We start from the raw sequence: 14,077 nt of genomic DNA on the forward strand, positions 1-14,077 counted from the left end.
CCAGCGAAACCCGTCACCTAACATGTACACTCACCAGCCACTTCATTAGGTACCCCTTGCTAGTTCCCCATTTTTGTCTTCAGAACTGCCTTTTCATTCTTCGTGGCGTAGATTCAACATGGTGTTGGAAACATTCCTGAGAGGTTTTGGTCCATAGTGACATGATGGCATCACGAAGTTGCTGCCGATTTGTCGGCTGCACACCCATGATGCCCATCTCCTGTTCCACCACATCCCAATGGTGCTCTATTGGATGAGATGTGGTGACTGTGGAGGCCATTGGAGTACAGTGACTTCATTGTCCAGTGGGGAGATGATTGGAGCTTTGTGTCATGGCACATTATCCTTTTGGAAGGAGCCATCGGAAGATGGAGACACTGTAGTCATAAAGGGATGGACATGGTCAGCAACAATACTCAGGTAGGCCGTGGTGTTTAAACGATGATCAGTTGGTACTAAGGGGCCCAAAGTGTGCCAAGAAAATATCTCTCACACTATTACACCACCACCACCAGCCTAAACCAGTGATACAAGGCAGCATGGATCCATGCTTTCATGTTGTGTATGCCAAATTCTGACCCAACCATCTGAATGTCGCAGCTGAAATCCACATTTTTCCAATCTTCTATCCTCAATTTTGGTGAGCCTGTGTGAAATGTAGCCTCAATTTCCTGTTCTTAGCTAACAGGTGTGGCACCCAGTGTGGTCTTCTGCTGTTGTAGCCCATCTGCTTCAAGGTTGAGTGTGTTGTGCATTCAGAGATGGTATTCTGCATGCCTTGGTTGTAACGAGTGGCTATTTGAGTTACTGTTGCCTTTCTTTCACCTTGAACCAGTTTGCCCATTTTCTTCTGACCTCAACAAGGCATTTAACTCCACACAACTGACGCTCACTGGATATTTTCTCTTTTTCGGGCCATTCTCTGTAAACCCATGAGATGGTTGTGTGTGACAATCCCAGCAGATCAGCAGTTTCTGAAATACTCTGACCAGCCCGTCCGGCACCAACAACCATGCCACGTTCAAAGTCGTTTGAATCCCCTTCTTCCCCATTCTGATACTCAACTTCACCACGGTCTAGATGTCTAAATGCATTGAGTTGCTGCCATGTGATTGGCCGATTACCAAGCAGATGAACAGGTGTACTAAATAAAGTGGCCGGTGAGTGTATATGGCCAATGATCATGCTAATGATGGTTACTTTAGAAGGTCCCATCCATAGAATGTGACCGGTGATCATATGCCGGTCATTTTAACACCTTTTTTGCCGCCCTCCTGTGCTGGTGGGTGAAGGACCCCTCTTACCTTTAACAAACACTGTAGCCACTGATTTCTGGTCACCGGTGTCACATATGTATTCAGCTGCATCAGACTGCTGTAGCTTGTGTATATGAAGTTCCACCACATGTCCAGACTGCTTCACTTCATACTTGGCACCAGCTTTAATGGGTGCTCCACCTTTCTTCCACTGCACGGGGGCGCCAGGTTTGGAGATCTCGGCTCTGAGCGTCACCGACCCGTTCTCTTCTCCCTGCTCGTTCTGTAGGTCTCGCGTGAACTTCACAGGTAATGCTGGGAAATGACATCATGTTGGATTTTATATAGCTGGGTCAAGATAACCTAATTTAGTTCACCTATAACTTTAAGTGCTATCATTTTGGTCATTGTCTTATTGCTGCAATGCAACATGGTCAAAGTCTCTTCATCTGGTGTTATGGTGGGTAGACTTTAAAGTGGTCGTAATCCCTTCCATATCCCCAGTAAAGTGACTGGCCTCAGGTGACACACAGAGATGAAACAAATCCTCCTGCATCAGTTGTACCGGTTTATCTTCAACCCTCTCTCCTCTAGACATGTGCATTGCCGAAAAATGTGTTAGTTTCTGTTTCATTCATTTTTTGTTTTTTGTTTTTTTCTTCTGAATTTTGAAAATTCGTAAATTCGAAAATTCAAAAATTCAAAAATGCGTAAATTCGAAAATTCAAAAATTCATAAATTCGGAAATTTTACATTTGTAAATTCGATAATTTGGAAATTCAAAATGTGGAAATGCGAAAATTCAGAAATTCAAAAATTCGATCAATCGAAAATTCGGAAATTCGAAAATTTGGAATTCGAAAATGTAAAAATTCAAACATTCAGAATTTGTAAATTCGATAATTCGGAAATTCGAACATTTGGAAATGCGAAAGTTTGAACTTCAAAGATTCGGAAATTCAAAAATTTGTGAATTCAAAAATTCATAAATTCGAAAATTTGAACTTTTGCATTTACAAATTTTAAAATTTCCAAATTATCGAATTTACAAATTCGATCATTCGGAAATTTGAAAATTTGTAAATGCAAAAATTCGGAACTTCATAAATTCGGACCTTCTAAAATTCGATCAATCGAAAATTCAGAATGCAAAAATTCATAAATTCGGAATTTGTAAATTTCATAATTCGGAAATTCAGAAATGCTTAAATTCGAACTTCAAAGATTCAGAAATTCTAAAATTCGGAGATTCGAAAATTAGGAAAATCCTAAAATTCAAAAAGATCGAAAATCCCAAAAATCCCAAAATTCGAAATAATAACTAACTAATAATAACTAACTATTAAATTATAGGTATTGGAATTTCCTTTTAAATTTGGCTGATAGTGAACATAACAAATACAAATTTACGAATTATCCGAAAGAAAGAATGGCGCATCTAAACAAATGGAACGGAACAAAAAAATAATAAATAATAAGTTTTTATTATTATTATTATTATTTATTATTATTAATTTGTTACATTACATTTGTTTAGATACGGTATTCGTTATTACGGCTAATTTGTAACTTTCAATATTCATATTCGATACGTTCATCAACAATCAAATTTGAAAGGAAATTCCGACACCTACAATTTCATAGTTAGTAATAGTTAAGTTATTATTAGTTAGCTATTATTAAAATTCGTAAATTCAAAAATTTGAAAATTAAGAAAATCCGAAAATTCTAAAAAGATCGAAAATCCAAAAATTAAAAATAATAACTAACTAACTAATAATAAGTAACTATTAAATTATAGGTATTGGAATTTCCTTTTAAATTTGGCTGATAGTGAACGTAACGAATACAACTTTATCTGAAGTTATGAATTATCCGAAATAAAGAATGTTGCATGTAAACAAATGGAACAGAACAAAATTATAATAAATAACAATAGGTTTTTATTATTATTATTGTTATTTATTATTATTAATTTGTTATTATGGATAATTCGTAACTTCGGATAAATTCGTATTTGTTCCGTTCACTAACAGCCAAATTTGGAAGGAAAGTCCAACACCTATAATGTAATAGTAAGTAATAGTTAAGTTATTATCAGTTAGCTATTATTAATATTCGGTAGTTCGAAAATTTTAAAATTCTGAAATTCTAAAGTTAGGGAAAGCCGAAAATTCAAAAGAACGAAAATCCAAAAATTCTAATATTAACTAACTATTAAATTATAGGTATTGGAATTTCCTTTTAAATTTGGCTGATAGTGAACGTAACGAATATAAATGTATCTGAAGTTATGAATTATCCGAAATAAAGAATGCTGCATATAAACAAATGGAACGGAACAAAATAATAATAAATAATAATACGTTTTTATTATTGTTATTGTTATTTATTATTATTAATTTGTTAAGTTCTATTCGTTTAGATGCGGTATTCGTTATTACGGAAAATTCTTAACTTCGGATAAATTCGTATTCGTTACATTCACTAACAGCCAAATTCGAAAGGAAATTCCAACACCTATAATTTAATAGTTAGTATTAGTTAAAGAGGAGGGCTGTTTAAAAAAAAAATAATAATAATTAAAAGTCAGCAGCTGCAAACACTGCAGCTGCTGACTTAATAAGCCGACTTACCTGTCCAGAGCGCCCGCGATGTCGGGCGCCCCGTCCCTCGGCTTTCGGGTCCCGGCGCCGGCATTCTTTCTAAGGGAAACAGGCAGTGAAGCCCTGCGGCTTCACTGCCCGTTTCCTACTGCGCATGCGCGAGTCGCACAGCACTTTGTGAATAGGACGCGCTGTGTTCTGGGACACACAGTTCCCAGAACACAGCGCGACCCATTACCCAGAAGACAACGCGACGAGGAGAGAAGAAAGAAGATCTCTGCGGAGGAGGAAGAGGCAGATTAGGATTATGTGCCTAGCAACAGGCACTTCTGGTAAGTAAAGAAAAAAAAAAATTTTTACTTTTTTTTTTTAGATTTTTTTGTAATTTTTAATGTATTTTTTTTTTTTTCAGGGTGGCCCCTAATATTAGTTATTAGTTAGTCATTAGTAATTATTACAGATTTTCGAATTTTTTCATTTTCGTTCTTTTTAAATTTTTGGGTTTCATTATTATTTTTGGATTTCCGAATTTTTAGATTTTCGGATTTTTGAATTTGATTTTCTGAATTCCCGAATTTTCGAATATTCGAGAATTAGAAAATTTGGATATTTACGAATTACCGAATTTCTCTAAACTCATTAAAAAATTAATTTGGTACTAATTGCACATGTCTACTCTCATCTACATCTGTTGAAGCTCTTCTGGACTGCCCCACGCACATATACTGTGGCAGGGTGGCTCTCCTGTGCGAAATCACGTACCTATACCTGATTTTGCGCACTGGGTCCAGGGTGTGTGTGCGCGGCCGGTAGGGATGAGCTTCGTGTTCGAGTCAAACGTACGTTCGACTCGAACATTGGCTGTTCGTCCGTTCGGCGAAATCCGAACACTTGGTCCGTTCGCGTCAAAATTCGCATGGCGCTCACGGCCCACAATGCACTGCGATGGCAGGGTCACAGTGCATGCTTGGCCAATCGCAGCGCCAGCAGCGAGGAGAGCCATGATTGGCCACAGGCAGGATGCCTGTGGCCAATTATAGCTCAGGCTGTGTAGTGCACGCCCCACACTATATAAGGCCGCCATTGAGGCGGCCTCGTGTAGTATGTTGGCATCTGAAGCAGTGGGTGTTCTGTGTACCTTCAACACAGTACACACCGATCGTTTTTGGCTGATTTCCTATCTTGCTGTTGTGTAGTGGTTATTGTCTGTGCCCTGACCGCAGTATACACCACTATATTCACCTCACCTATATAGCTAGTGATCTAGCTTTAATAATAGAGCTTGCAGTCAGTAGTGTTAGGAGATAGTGCGTGCTGTCTGCGTGCTCTGTACCCAGTACATACCGCTATAATCCACCTACATAGCTGTTCTCTATTTGAGCCCAATTGGGGTTATTTCCTGCAAATTCCTGCAATAAAACAGGGCTAATTCCTGCAATAAAACTAGAGTATATGGCAGAGGTTGCAGTGTGGTGGCACCAGCACCAGTGCCTAAGGCCCAATTTTTCTGCCCCTGTTTAACAGGGGCGTTTAAGTACAATTTTTGATGCAATGCTTTGCAGCAGGGCTAATTCCAGCAAAAAAACTAGAGTATATGGGAGAGGTTGCAGTGTCGTGGCACCAGCAGCAGTGCCTAAGGCCAAATTTTTCTGCCCCTGTTTAACAGGGACATGTAATTACAATTCTTGATATAATATTTCACAGGAGGGCCCCTTCCTGTGCCCACCCAGAGTAACGGTGAGGACTTATAGTGTTGTGGCACCAGCACCACAACCACCAAAGGTCAATTTTTTCTACCACTGTTCAACAATGGCATGTAATTACAATTCTTGATATAATCGTTCACAGCAGGTCGCTCCAGCGCCCACCAAGAGTCACTTTGAGGGCTTACAATGTTGTGGCAAAACCAACACCTTGTTCCGCCATTTCTGCAGAGCATATAGGGCAGGCCCCTACTTTCAAACATCCAACTTACAAACATCTCCTACTTGCAAACACAAGGAGACAACAGCAAGTGAGATGAAAAAAGATGGACGACAAAACAAATTATACAGGGGTGATAACACTTCCCTATGTTTTCCAAAAAGCTTAAAAATAGTTTTTTTGACTGGAGCTACACTTTAAAAATGTACCAGTTGAAAATTACAAACAGATTCAACTTAACACAACAAACCTACACAGTCCCTGTCTTGTTTGCACCGTCTGTATACTGCTGTTCTGAGTATATAGGGCCTGGGGGCCACACGCATTTCCTTTTTTTAATATGGGTACGGGGTTCCCCTTAATATGCGTACAAGACCCAAATAGGCTGGTAATGGGCAGGGAGGGCTACCCATGCCATTTTTCTGAATGGTTTTCAACCATATTGCAGGAACCAGATATAACATTAAAACCGCAAGCAGTTTTCAATGATGTTATTTCCGTTTAATGTCATTTTGTGCAGGGACTGTTCTAAACACGGGAAACACGTGGCACTTCACAGGCATACTACAGACACCCCCCAGGCACCATATTTAAAGGAATATTTCACTTTTTTTTTCACTTTAATCGTCAGTAAAATCAGTGCTCCCGCCAAAACGGCCATTTTTAAAAACATTTTAGGCATTGACCCATGTCCCCTGGGGCAGGAGCCAGGTCCCCAAACCCCTTTTAGGACAGTATCTTGCATATTAGCCGTTAAAATTAGCACTTTCCATTTCGAACGTTCGAGTCCCATAGACTTCAATGGGGTTCTAACGTTCGTAACGAACGTGGGGTCCGTTCGAAAGTTCTGGTGCGAACCGAACCGGGGGGTGTTCGGCTCATCCCTAGCGGCCGGTAACCCGCTCCCAATGTGATTGGACACAGTGGGAGCCAATCAGCAGGTCCGGCAGGCTTGATGTCTGCCGACACTCCACAGTCGTTCTCAGGAGAGGCAGGACAGCGGTCTGCCTATGTAAACAAGGCAGACAGCTGTGAGAGGAGAAGATGGAGATCTTGTGTTTCTGCTAAGCAGAACACCGATCTCTGTCTTCTCCCAGTTGAAAGCACTTCCTCCCCCACAGTTAGAAAGCACACAATAGGAACACATTTAACCCTTTGATCATCCCTGATGTTAACTCCTTCCCTGTGTCATTAGTACAGTGACAGTGCATATTTTTAACACTGATCGCTCTGTATTGGTGTCACTGGTCCACAAAAAGTGTCAGATTTGGCTGCCGCAATGTTGCAGTCCCGCTAAAAAATGCTGATCACCACCACTACTAGTAAAAAAAAAAAAAAAATTCTATAAATCTATTCCATAGATTGTAGACGCTATAACTTTTGTGCAAACCAATCAATGTACACTTATTGCGATATATTTTTTTTTACCAAAAACATGTACCAAATAACATATTGGTCTAAATTGATGAATATATTAGATTTTTTTTTTTTTAAATGTATTGGATTTGTTTTATGTCATAAAGTAATATGTAATATATAATATATTAATAAGCAGCCCCAGTAGAAATATGAGACCGCTCAACCTCTTCAAACAGGAGGGTACGGGCATATAGTACGGTGTGCTTTTTTTGGACAAGGAAGTGAGCCAAATGAAGAAAGAATGTCTCTGTTCTCGATTAAAAAAATCGTTTATAAACATATACATGGTCTACTGGTCACATGTGTTGAATTCCTCCAAGATCCATGCCTCATTCATTTTTAGAAATGTGAGGTAGGTAACACTGTCGTGAGCTAGGCGAGTACGCTTATCGGTCACGATCCCCCCTGCTGCGCTGAACGTCCTTTCGGACAGGACACTAGACGAGGGGCAAGCCAACAGTTCGATTGCAAATTGGGAAAGCTCTAGCCAGAGGTCAAGCCTATATATTGTGGACCTATACCAGTCATTAAGGAATAGCAGACTGTACCTCACTCAACCCTATGTACTGTAGTACCCTAGACCTTACCAGTCCTTATAAGGACCTTTGTGCAACTAGTAGGTTGTGAATGATTAGCAGACTGTACCTCAGTCCCTATACTGATAAAGGACTGCTGCAGTATAGGGCAGCAGTCAGCAGTAGTGCACCTCAACCCTATATATTGTGGACCTATACCAGTCCTTAAGGAATAGCAGACTGTACCTCACTCAACCCTATGTACTGTAGTACCCTAGACCTTACCAGTCCTTATAAGGACCTTTGTGGAACTAGTAGGTTGTGAATGATTAGCAGACTGTACCTCAGTCCCTATACTCATAAAGGACTACTGCAGCAGAAGGGCAGCAGTCAAGTATAATATTCTTTCTATGTTTGGAAGAAAGAATATTATACGTGTACAAGCCTATTACCATACCAGTCCTGAAAAGAACCCTTGTGGACCTAATAGTAACAGCTAATGATTAAACTGACTGTCCCTGCTGCACACAGCGTCCTGTCCCTTTCTCTACACTGACAAAAGACACTCAGGCTGCTGCAACAATCACTAGCACAGAAATGCCTCAAACCTATATCCTGAACTACACCTAACACCTATACCATGATACCAGTCCTTAAAAGAACTTTTATGGACCTAATAGCTAGCGATTTGGGTCACTGAAGTCTCTCCCTGCTCCACACAGCAACCTCTCCCTATAGTGACAGTAGAAAGAATGTAAAATGGCCGCCGGATCGGGTCTATTTATAAGTTAGGGGGAATGTCCAAGTGTCCATGTGCTGTAATGTCTCAATTGGCTGTCCTGTACCCCATGATGGATGTGTCATCATAGGTCAAATTTCTTTTACACAATAAACACGGAAGTCCGCCGGGCGAACGGCGGCAATAGTCTGCCGATCGGGCGGACGGCGAACAGCCGAAATTCGCCGCAAAACGACCGCCGGGCGAACCGTTCGGCCATCCCTACTTGCAGATAGCTAAAAAGATCAAAGGTGTCAGTGGAAACTTATCTGAGAGGCAGAAATTGCTCAAGGAACCCCTAGCAGCCTCTAGAGGAACCCAAGGGTTCCATGGAACCATGGTTGAGAAACCCTGCTGTATATTGAGGTATATCAAGCGTTTATTCAAGCAAGCCTGTAAAGTTCCACAAAAAAAGGTCCACATTGAGGATGTTTGACCCCCGTAGGCCCTCCCTGACCTCACCTGTCACAGTCACTGTGGACGTGGCCTTTTGGTCTCCAGTATCACAGGTATAATCTCCAGAGTCCTCCGGGAGTGCCTGGTGTATAATGAGCTCCACCGTCTTCTCTTTCTGTCGTACTTCCAGCTTGTCACTGGGCTTGATGGCCGTGGCCCCTTTCTTCCACTGGACGGGGGCATTGGGCTTGGAGACCTGGGCTCGTAGAATGACCTCAGAACCTTCCTCGCAGCTGAACTTTTCAGGTTTCTGTTCAAAAACGACTGGAATGGCTGCATCAGAGTACAGGGAATAAATTATAGAAGTTCAAATACAAACTGTGAATATTCTTTGTGTTTAACTTAAAGGTCAAGTGTACCTTTAGGCTATTTTCACACCGAGGTGCTTTACAGGTGCTACAGCACTAAAAATAGCGCCCGTAAAGAGCCTCTCCTGTCTCTCCAGTGTGAAAGCCCCAGGCAAAGGGTCTGGATAAAGGCGTGGAGGAATATCAGGCCAGTAGCTGCTGTTTGTTGATCTCTGGGTGTTGGGTTCTGTTTTCTCTCTGGACACTCCCTTATGCCGCGTAGACACGATCAGAGTTATCAGAGAACTTTTATGTGACCGTGTGTATGCAAGACGAGCTTGAGCGGAATTCCATCGGAAAAACCATCCAAGATTTTTCCGATTGGAATTCCGCTCAAGCTCATCTTGCATACACACGGTCACACAAAAGTTCTCTGAACTTTCTCCTGTCAAGAACGCGGTGACGTACAACACTACAACAAGCCGAGAAATTGAAGTTCAATGTTTCCGAGCATGCGTAGGAATTTTGCGCGTAGGAATTGCTACAGACGATCAGAATTTCCAATTGGAACTTTTTCCGTCTATAAAAATAGAGAACCTGTTCTCAATTTTTTGCTGGTGGGAATTCGGCCAGCAAAAGTCCGATGGAGCATACACACGGTCGCAATTTCCGAACAAAACCTCACATTGGATTTTTGCTGGTGGAATTTCCGATCGTGTGTACGGGGCATTCGATTTTCAAGGTTAAAAATGATTTTGAAGAAATGTCACGTACACATCATATATTTTTTGGCCTCAATGTTAATCAAGTTGAGTAATGTGTAGAATTTTTATAGATGTCTGTGCTATTTAGTGATATGTGTGTGTGTATATACTGTATATATATATATATATATATATATATATATATATATATATATATATATATATATATATATATATATAATATAATACAGTAATATTGCTCTTGGTAAAAAAAAAAACTTAAGCCTTTATTATTATTATTTTTATGTTACTCGTGTATACATTATATTATGCATACATAAAAAAATAAAAATTTCGGTGTATATATATATATATATATATTTTTTTTTTTGTAAAAAAAATAAATAAATTGAGAAGTGTTTATTCTTTGCAAGATTCTCAAAATAAAAAATTGGCAACCCAATATTGAACCCTATGAACTAAAGCCCCGTTCACACGATCGAAAATGCCGCTAAGCGAAATTCCGATGTGAGCTTTTGGTCGGAAATTCCGACCGTGTGTACGCTCCATTGGACTTTTACTGACGGAATTCCCGCCAGCAAAAGATTGAGCGCAGGTTCTCTATTTTACCGACTGAAAAGATCGGAAATTACGATCGTCTGTAGCAATTCCGATGCGCAAAATTCCTACTCATGCTCGGAAACAATTTGACGCACGCTCGGAAACATTGAACTTAATTTTCTTGGCTCGTCGTAGTGTTGTACGTCACCGCGTTCTTGACGGTCGAAAGTTTAGAGAACTTTTGTGTGACCGTGTGTATGCAAGCCAAGTTTCAGCGAAATTCAGTCAGGAAAAAAACATCCACGATTTCTCCGACTAAAACTCAGATCGTGTGTACGCGGCATAAGACTGGGATGCCATTAAAGTTCATGTCCGTTTAAAGGCAGGTTTTGGTAATATAGCATATGTCATGTTCCTGGAAGACAACATTTGTCTTGACGCATCTCATGACACTATCGTGATTGGGTTACACTGCTCATTGACCACTCATGTGGCTATAAATGCCGGGGTGTGTTTTTCATACTGATTAGAACTGACTAGGCCACTTCGAGGAAACATTTTTAACATGACGGAACAAGACCAGTTAAATGTGACTATTATTGGATAAATCTCAATATTATCAACAAGTAAATTCTTCTTCCTAGTCATACAAACCTGTCACGGTGACTTTGGCCTTCGTCTGCTGGTTTCCGATATCACAGGTGTAGACGCCGGAGTCTGCAGGCGCCGCATTGAGGATCTGCAGGACCTGCATGGCGCCATGATCCAGAATATTGTATTTGGCGCTCTGACTGATCTGCTGTGCGCCCTTCTTCCACACTATGGACGCTCCGGGCTGGGACAGCTCACACTGTAAAACCACCATGGTGTCCTCCTCCACTTCCACATCAGATGGTTGTCTTTTAAACACTGGGAGTGGAGCTGGAAAAACAAAGAGGTTCATATAGTTACATAGTTGGTAAGTAAACATGGGCAATTCGTTTAGTTCCAAATTCATTTTCTATTTACAAATTTGTTAATTCAGAAATTCGTTAATCCACATGAATAAAAACCCGTTCAACAAATTTTTCTGAATATCCATAAATTCGAAAATTCGTCAATTTTGAATGTCAAAAATCCGTAAACCTGAAAATTAAAAAATATAATAATTTAACTCTATCTAACTATTAAATTATAGGTAAATAAGAAAGAAAATCTGAAAATTTGAAAGAATAACTAAGTAACTAACGAATAATAACTAACTATTCCATTATAGGTATTGTAATTTCCTTTCAAATTTGGCTGTTAGTGAACATAACAAATACGAGCTTATCCGAAGTTACGAATTATCCGAACTAACGAATTATCCGAAGTTACGAATTATCCGAAGTTACGAATTATCCGAAGTTACGAATTATCCGAAGTTACGAATTATCCGTGCTAACGAATTCCGCATCTAAACGAATGGAACGTAACAAATTAATAATAATAAATAACAATAATAATAATAATGAAAACTTTTTATTATTTCTATTATTTATTATTAATTAGTTCCTTTCCATTTGTTTAGATGTAGCAATGGATATTTTGGATAATTCGTAAACTTCGGCTAAATACATATTCGCTACGTTCACTAACAGACAAATTATAAAGGAAATTCCAATACCTATAATGGAATAGTTATTTTTAGTTAATTATTTCGTTATTCTTTAGAATTTTCAGATTTTCTAAGTTACGAATTTAGGAATTGCGATCATAACAAATGGGTGGGGCACCATTCCTCCCACTGATACCAACAATGGGGCACCATTCCTCCCACTGATACCAACAATGGGGCACCATTCCTCCCACTGATACCAACAATAGGGCAGTATTCCTCCCACTGATACCAACATTGGGGTACCATTCCTCCCACTGATACCAACAATGGGGCACCATTCTTCCCACTGATACAAACAATAGGGCAATATTCCTCCCACTGATACCAACATTAGGGCACCATTCCTCCCACTGATACCAACAATGGGGCACTATTCCTCCTACTGATACCAACAATGGGGCACCATTCCTCCCACTGATACCAACAACGGGTCCCTATTCCTCCTACTGATACCAACATTGGGGCACCATTCCTCCCACTGATACCAACAATGGGGCACTATTCCTCCCACTGATACCAACAATGGGGCACTATTCCTCCAACTGATACCAACAATGGGGCACTATTCCTTCCACTTATTTTAACAATGAGGCACTATTGTTCCCACCGATATCAACAACGGGGCATTATTCCTCCCACTAAAATTAAAGATGGGGCATTGTTTAGTCCCACTGATGCCTGGGCATTTCCTACTTCCACTGGCTGCAGTTGGGCCATTCTAAAGTCTGAAAGACAGCAAACTGGCCCTTTGTTTAGAAAGTCTGTAGACCCCTGCTTAACCAGAAACAGACGCTGTACAGTATTTTGACCACTGAATCCAAGTTACCTTTGACCACAAGTTGGGCTGTAGATGTGTGTGACCCAACTCTGAAAGTCACGGGACCGCTGTCCTCCTGTGTCATACTGCTCATTTTCAAGATATGGACCTTCTCAGTTTCCACCCAGATCTCATTCATCTCATTCTTCACCAGTGTAATCCCCTGCAATGTCCACTCTACGTCCTTTGCGTTGGCGTGGGAGACTTCACACTTAAACACAACGTCCTCTCCGGCAAAGACGGACAGGTCCTTGAGACCGCGGACAATGGTGACATCCAATTCTAAAAAAGAAGTATGGTTTAATCTTTGAATGAGTTACTTTAAAGCGGAGGTCCACCCTAAAGTGGACCTTCCGCTCATCGGAACCCTCCCCCCCTCCGGTGCCACAATCGGCACCTTTCAGGGGGGAGGGGGGGTGCAGTTACCTGGATAATCCAGGTAACTGCACCCACTTCCGGGATAGCTCTCTGCGGAAAGGGGCGTAACTTACGCCCCTTTCCGCAAGTGCCCACCCCTTCCCGCAAGTGCCCCGCTGCCTGCTGGGAAACACACAGATCCCAGAGGCAGCAGGGAGCGTCCTTATTGCGCAGCACGATTCGCGCATGCGCAGTAGGGAACCGGGAAATGAAGCCGAAAGGCTCCATTTCCTGATTCCCATACCCAAGATGGCGGCGGCAGGACCCGACAGACGACCTAGAAATCGGCTTCGGGTGCCGACATCGCGGGCGCGCTGGACAGGTAAGTGTCACTATTTTAAAAGTCAGCAGCTGCAGTATTTGTAGCTGCTGGCTTTAAAAAAAAAAAAAAAACGCGGAGTCCCGGTGGACTCCCGCTTTAATAACCCACCACCAGCAATACCATTTACTAGCAATTTCAAGTCTCGCCACCAGTTGCCCTCTGCTGGTGGCGCCACACTCACCCTCAGCTTGCCTAATGTGAGCAGGCAGTGGGATTTTTGAGGGCTAGTATATAGTATATAGAGGTTTATCTAAAGTATATATAGAGTGAATATAGTATATAGAGGTGTATATAGAGTATATATTGAGGGTGTATAGTGTATAGAGGTGTATATAGGTGTATATAGATGTTTATATAGTATATAGAGTGTATATAGT

General features: G+C 40.9%; 1 protein-coding gene across 20 annotated transcripts in view; it reads right to left on the reverse strand.

Annotated features, from left to right (window-relative positions):
- The window catches only part of OBSCN (obscurin, cytoskeletal calmodulin and titin-interacting RhoGEF), a 705,115-nt gene that overhangs the window by 376,723 nt on the left and 314,315 nt on the right, over positions 1–14,077 (reverse strand). For all 20 annotated transcript variants that reach the window (XM_077490633.1, XM_077490622.1, XM_077490628.1 and 17 more), the window contains 4 exons: positions 12,971–13,243; positions 11,160–11,426; positions 8,960–9,226; positions 1,305–1,571 (listed from right to left, as the gene is read on the reverse strand). In XM_077490633.1, the coding sequence (XP_077346759.1) occupies positions 1,305–1,571; positions 8,960–9,226; positions 11,160–11,426; positions 12,971–13,243 (1,074 nt within the window). The remainder of the gene's footprint in view (positions 1–1,304; positions 1,572–8,959; positions 9,227–11,159; positions 11,427–12,970; positions 13,244–14,077) is intronic.

This window comes from Lithobates pipiens, unplaced genomic scaffold, assembly GCF_037356315.1.
Source record: "Lithobates pipiens isolate NorthernLeopardFrog02 unplaced genomic scaffold, aLitPip1_a1.2 Scaffold_19, whole genome shotgun sequence".
In the NCBI taxonomy this organism is placed as follows: domain Eukaryota; kingdom Metazoa; phylum Chordata; class Amphibia; order Anura; family Ranidae; genus Lithobates; species Lithobates pipiens.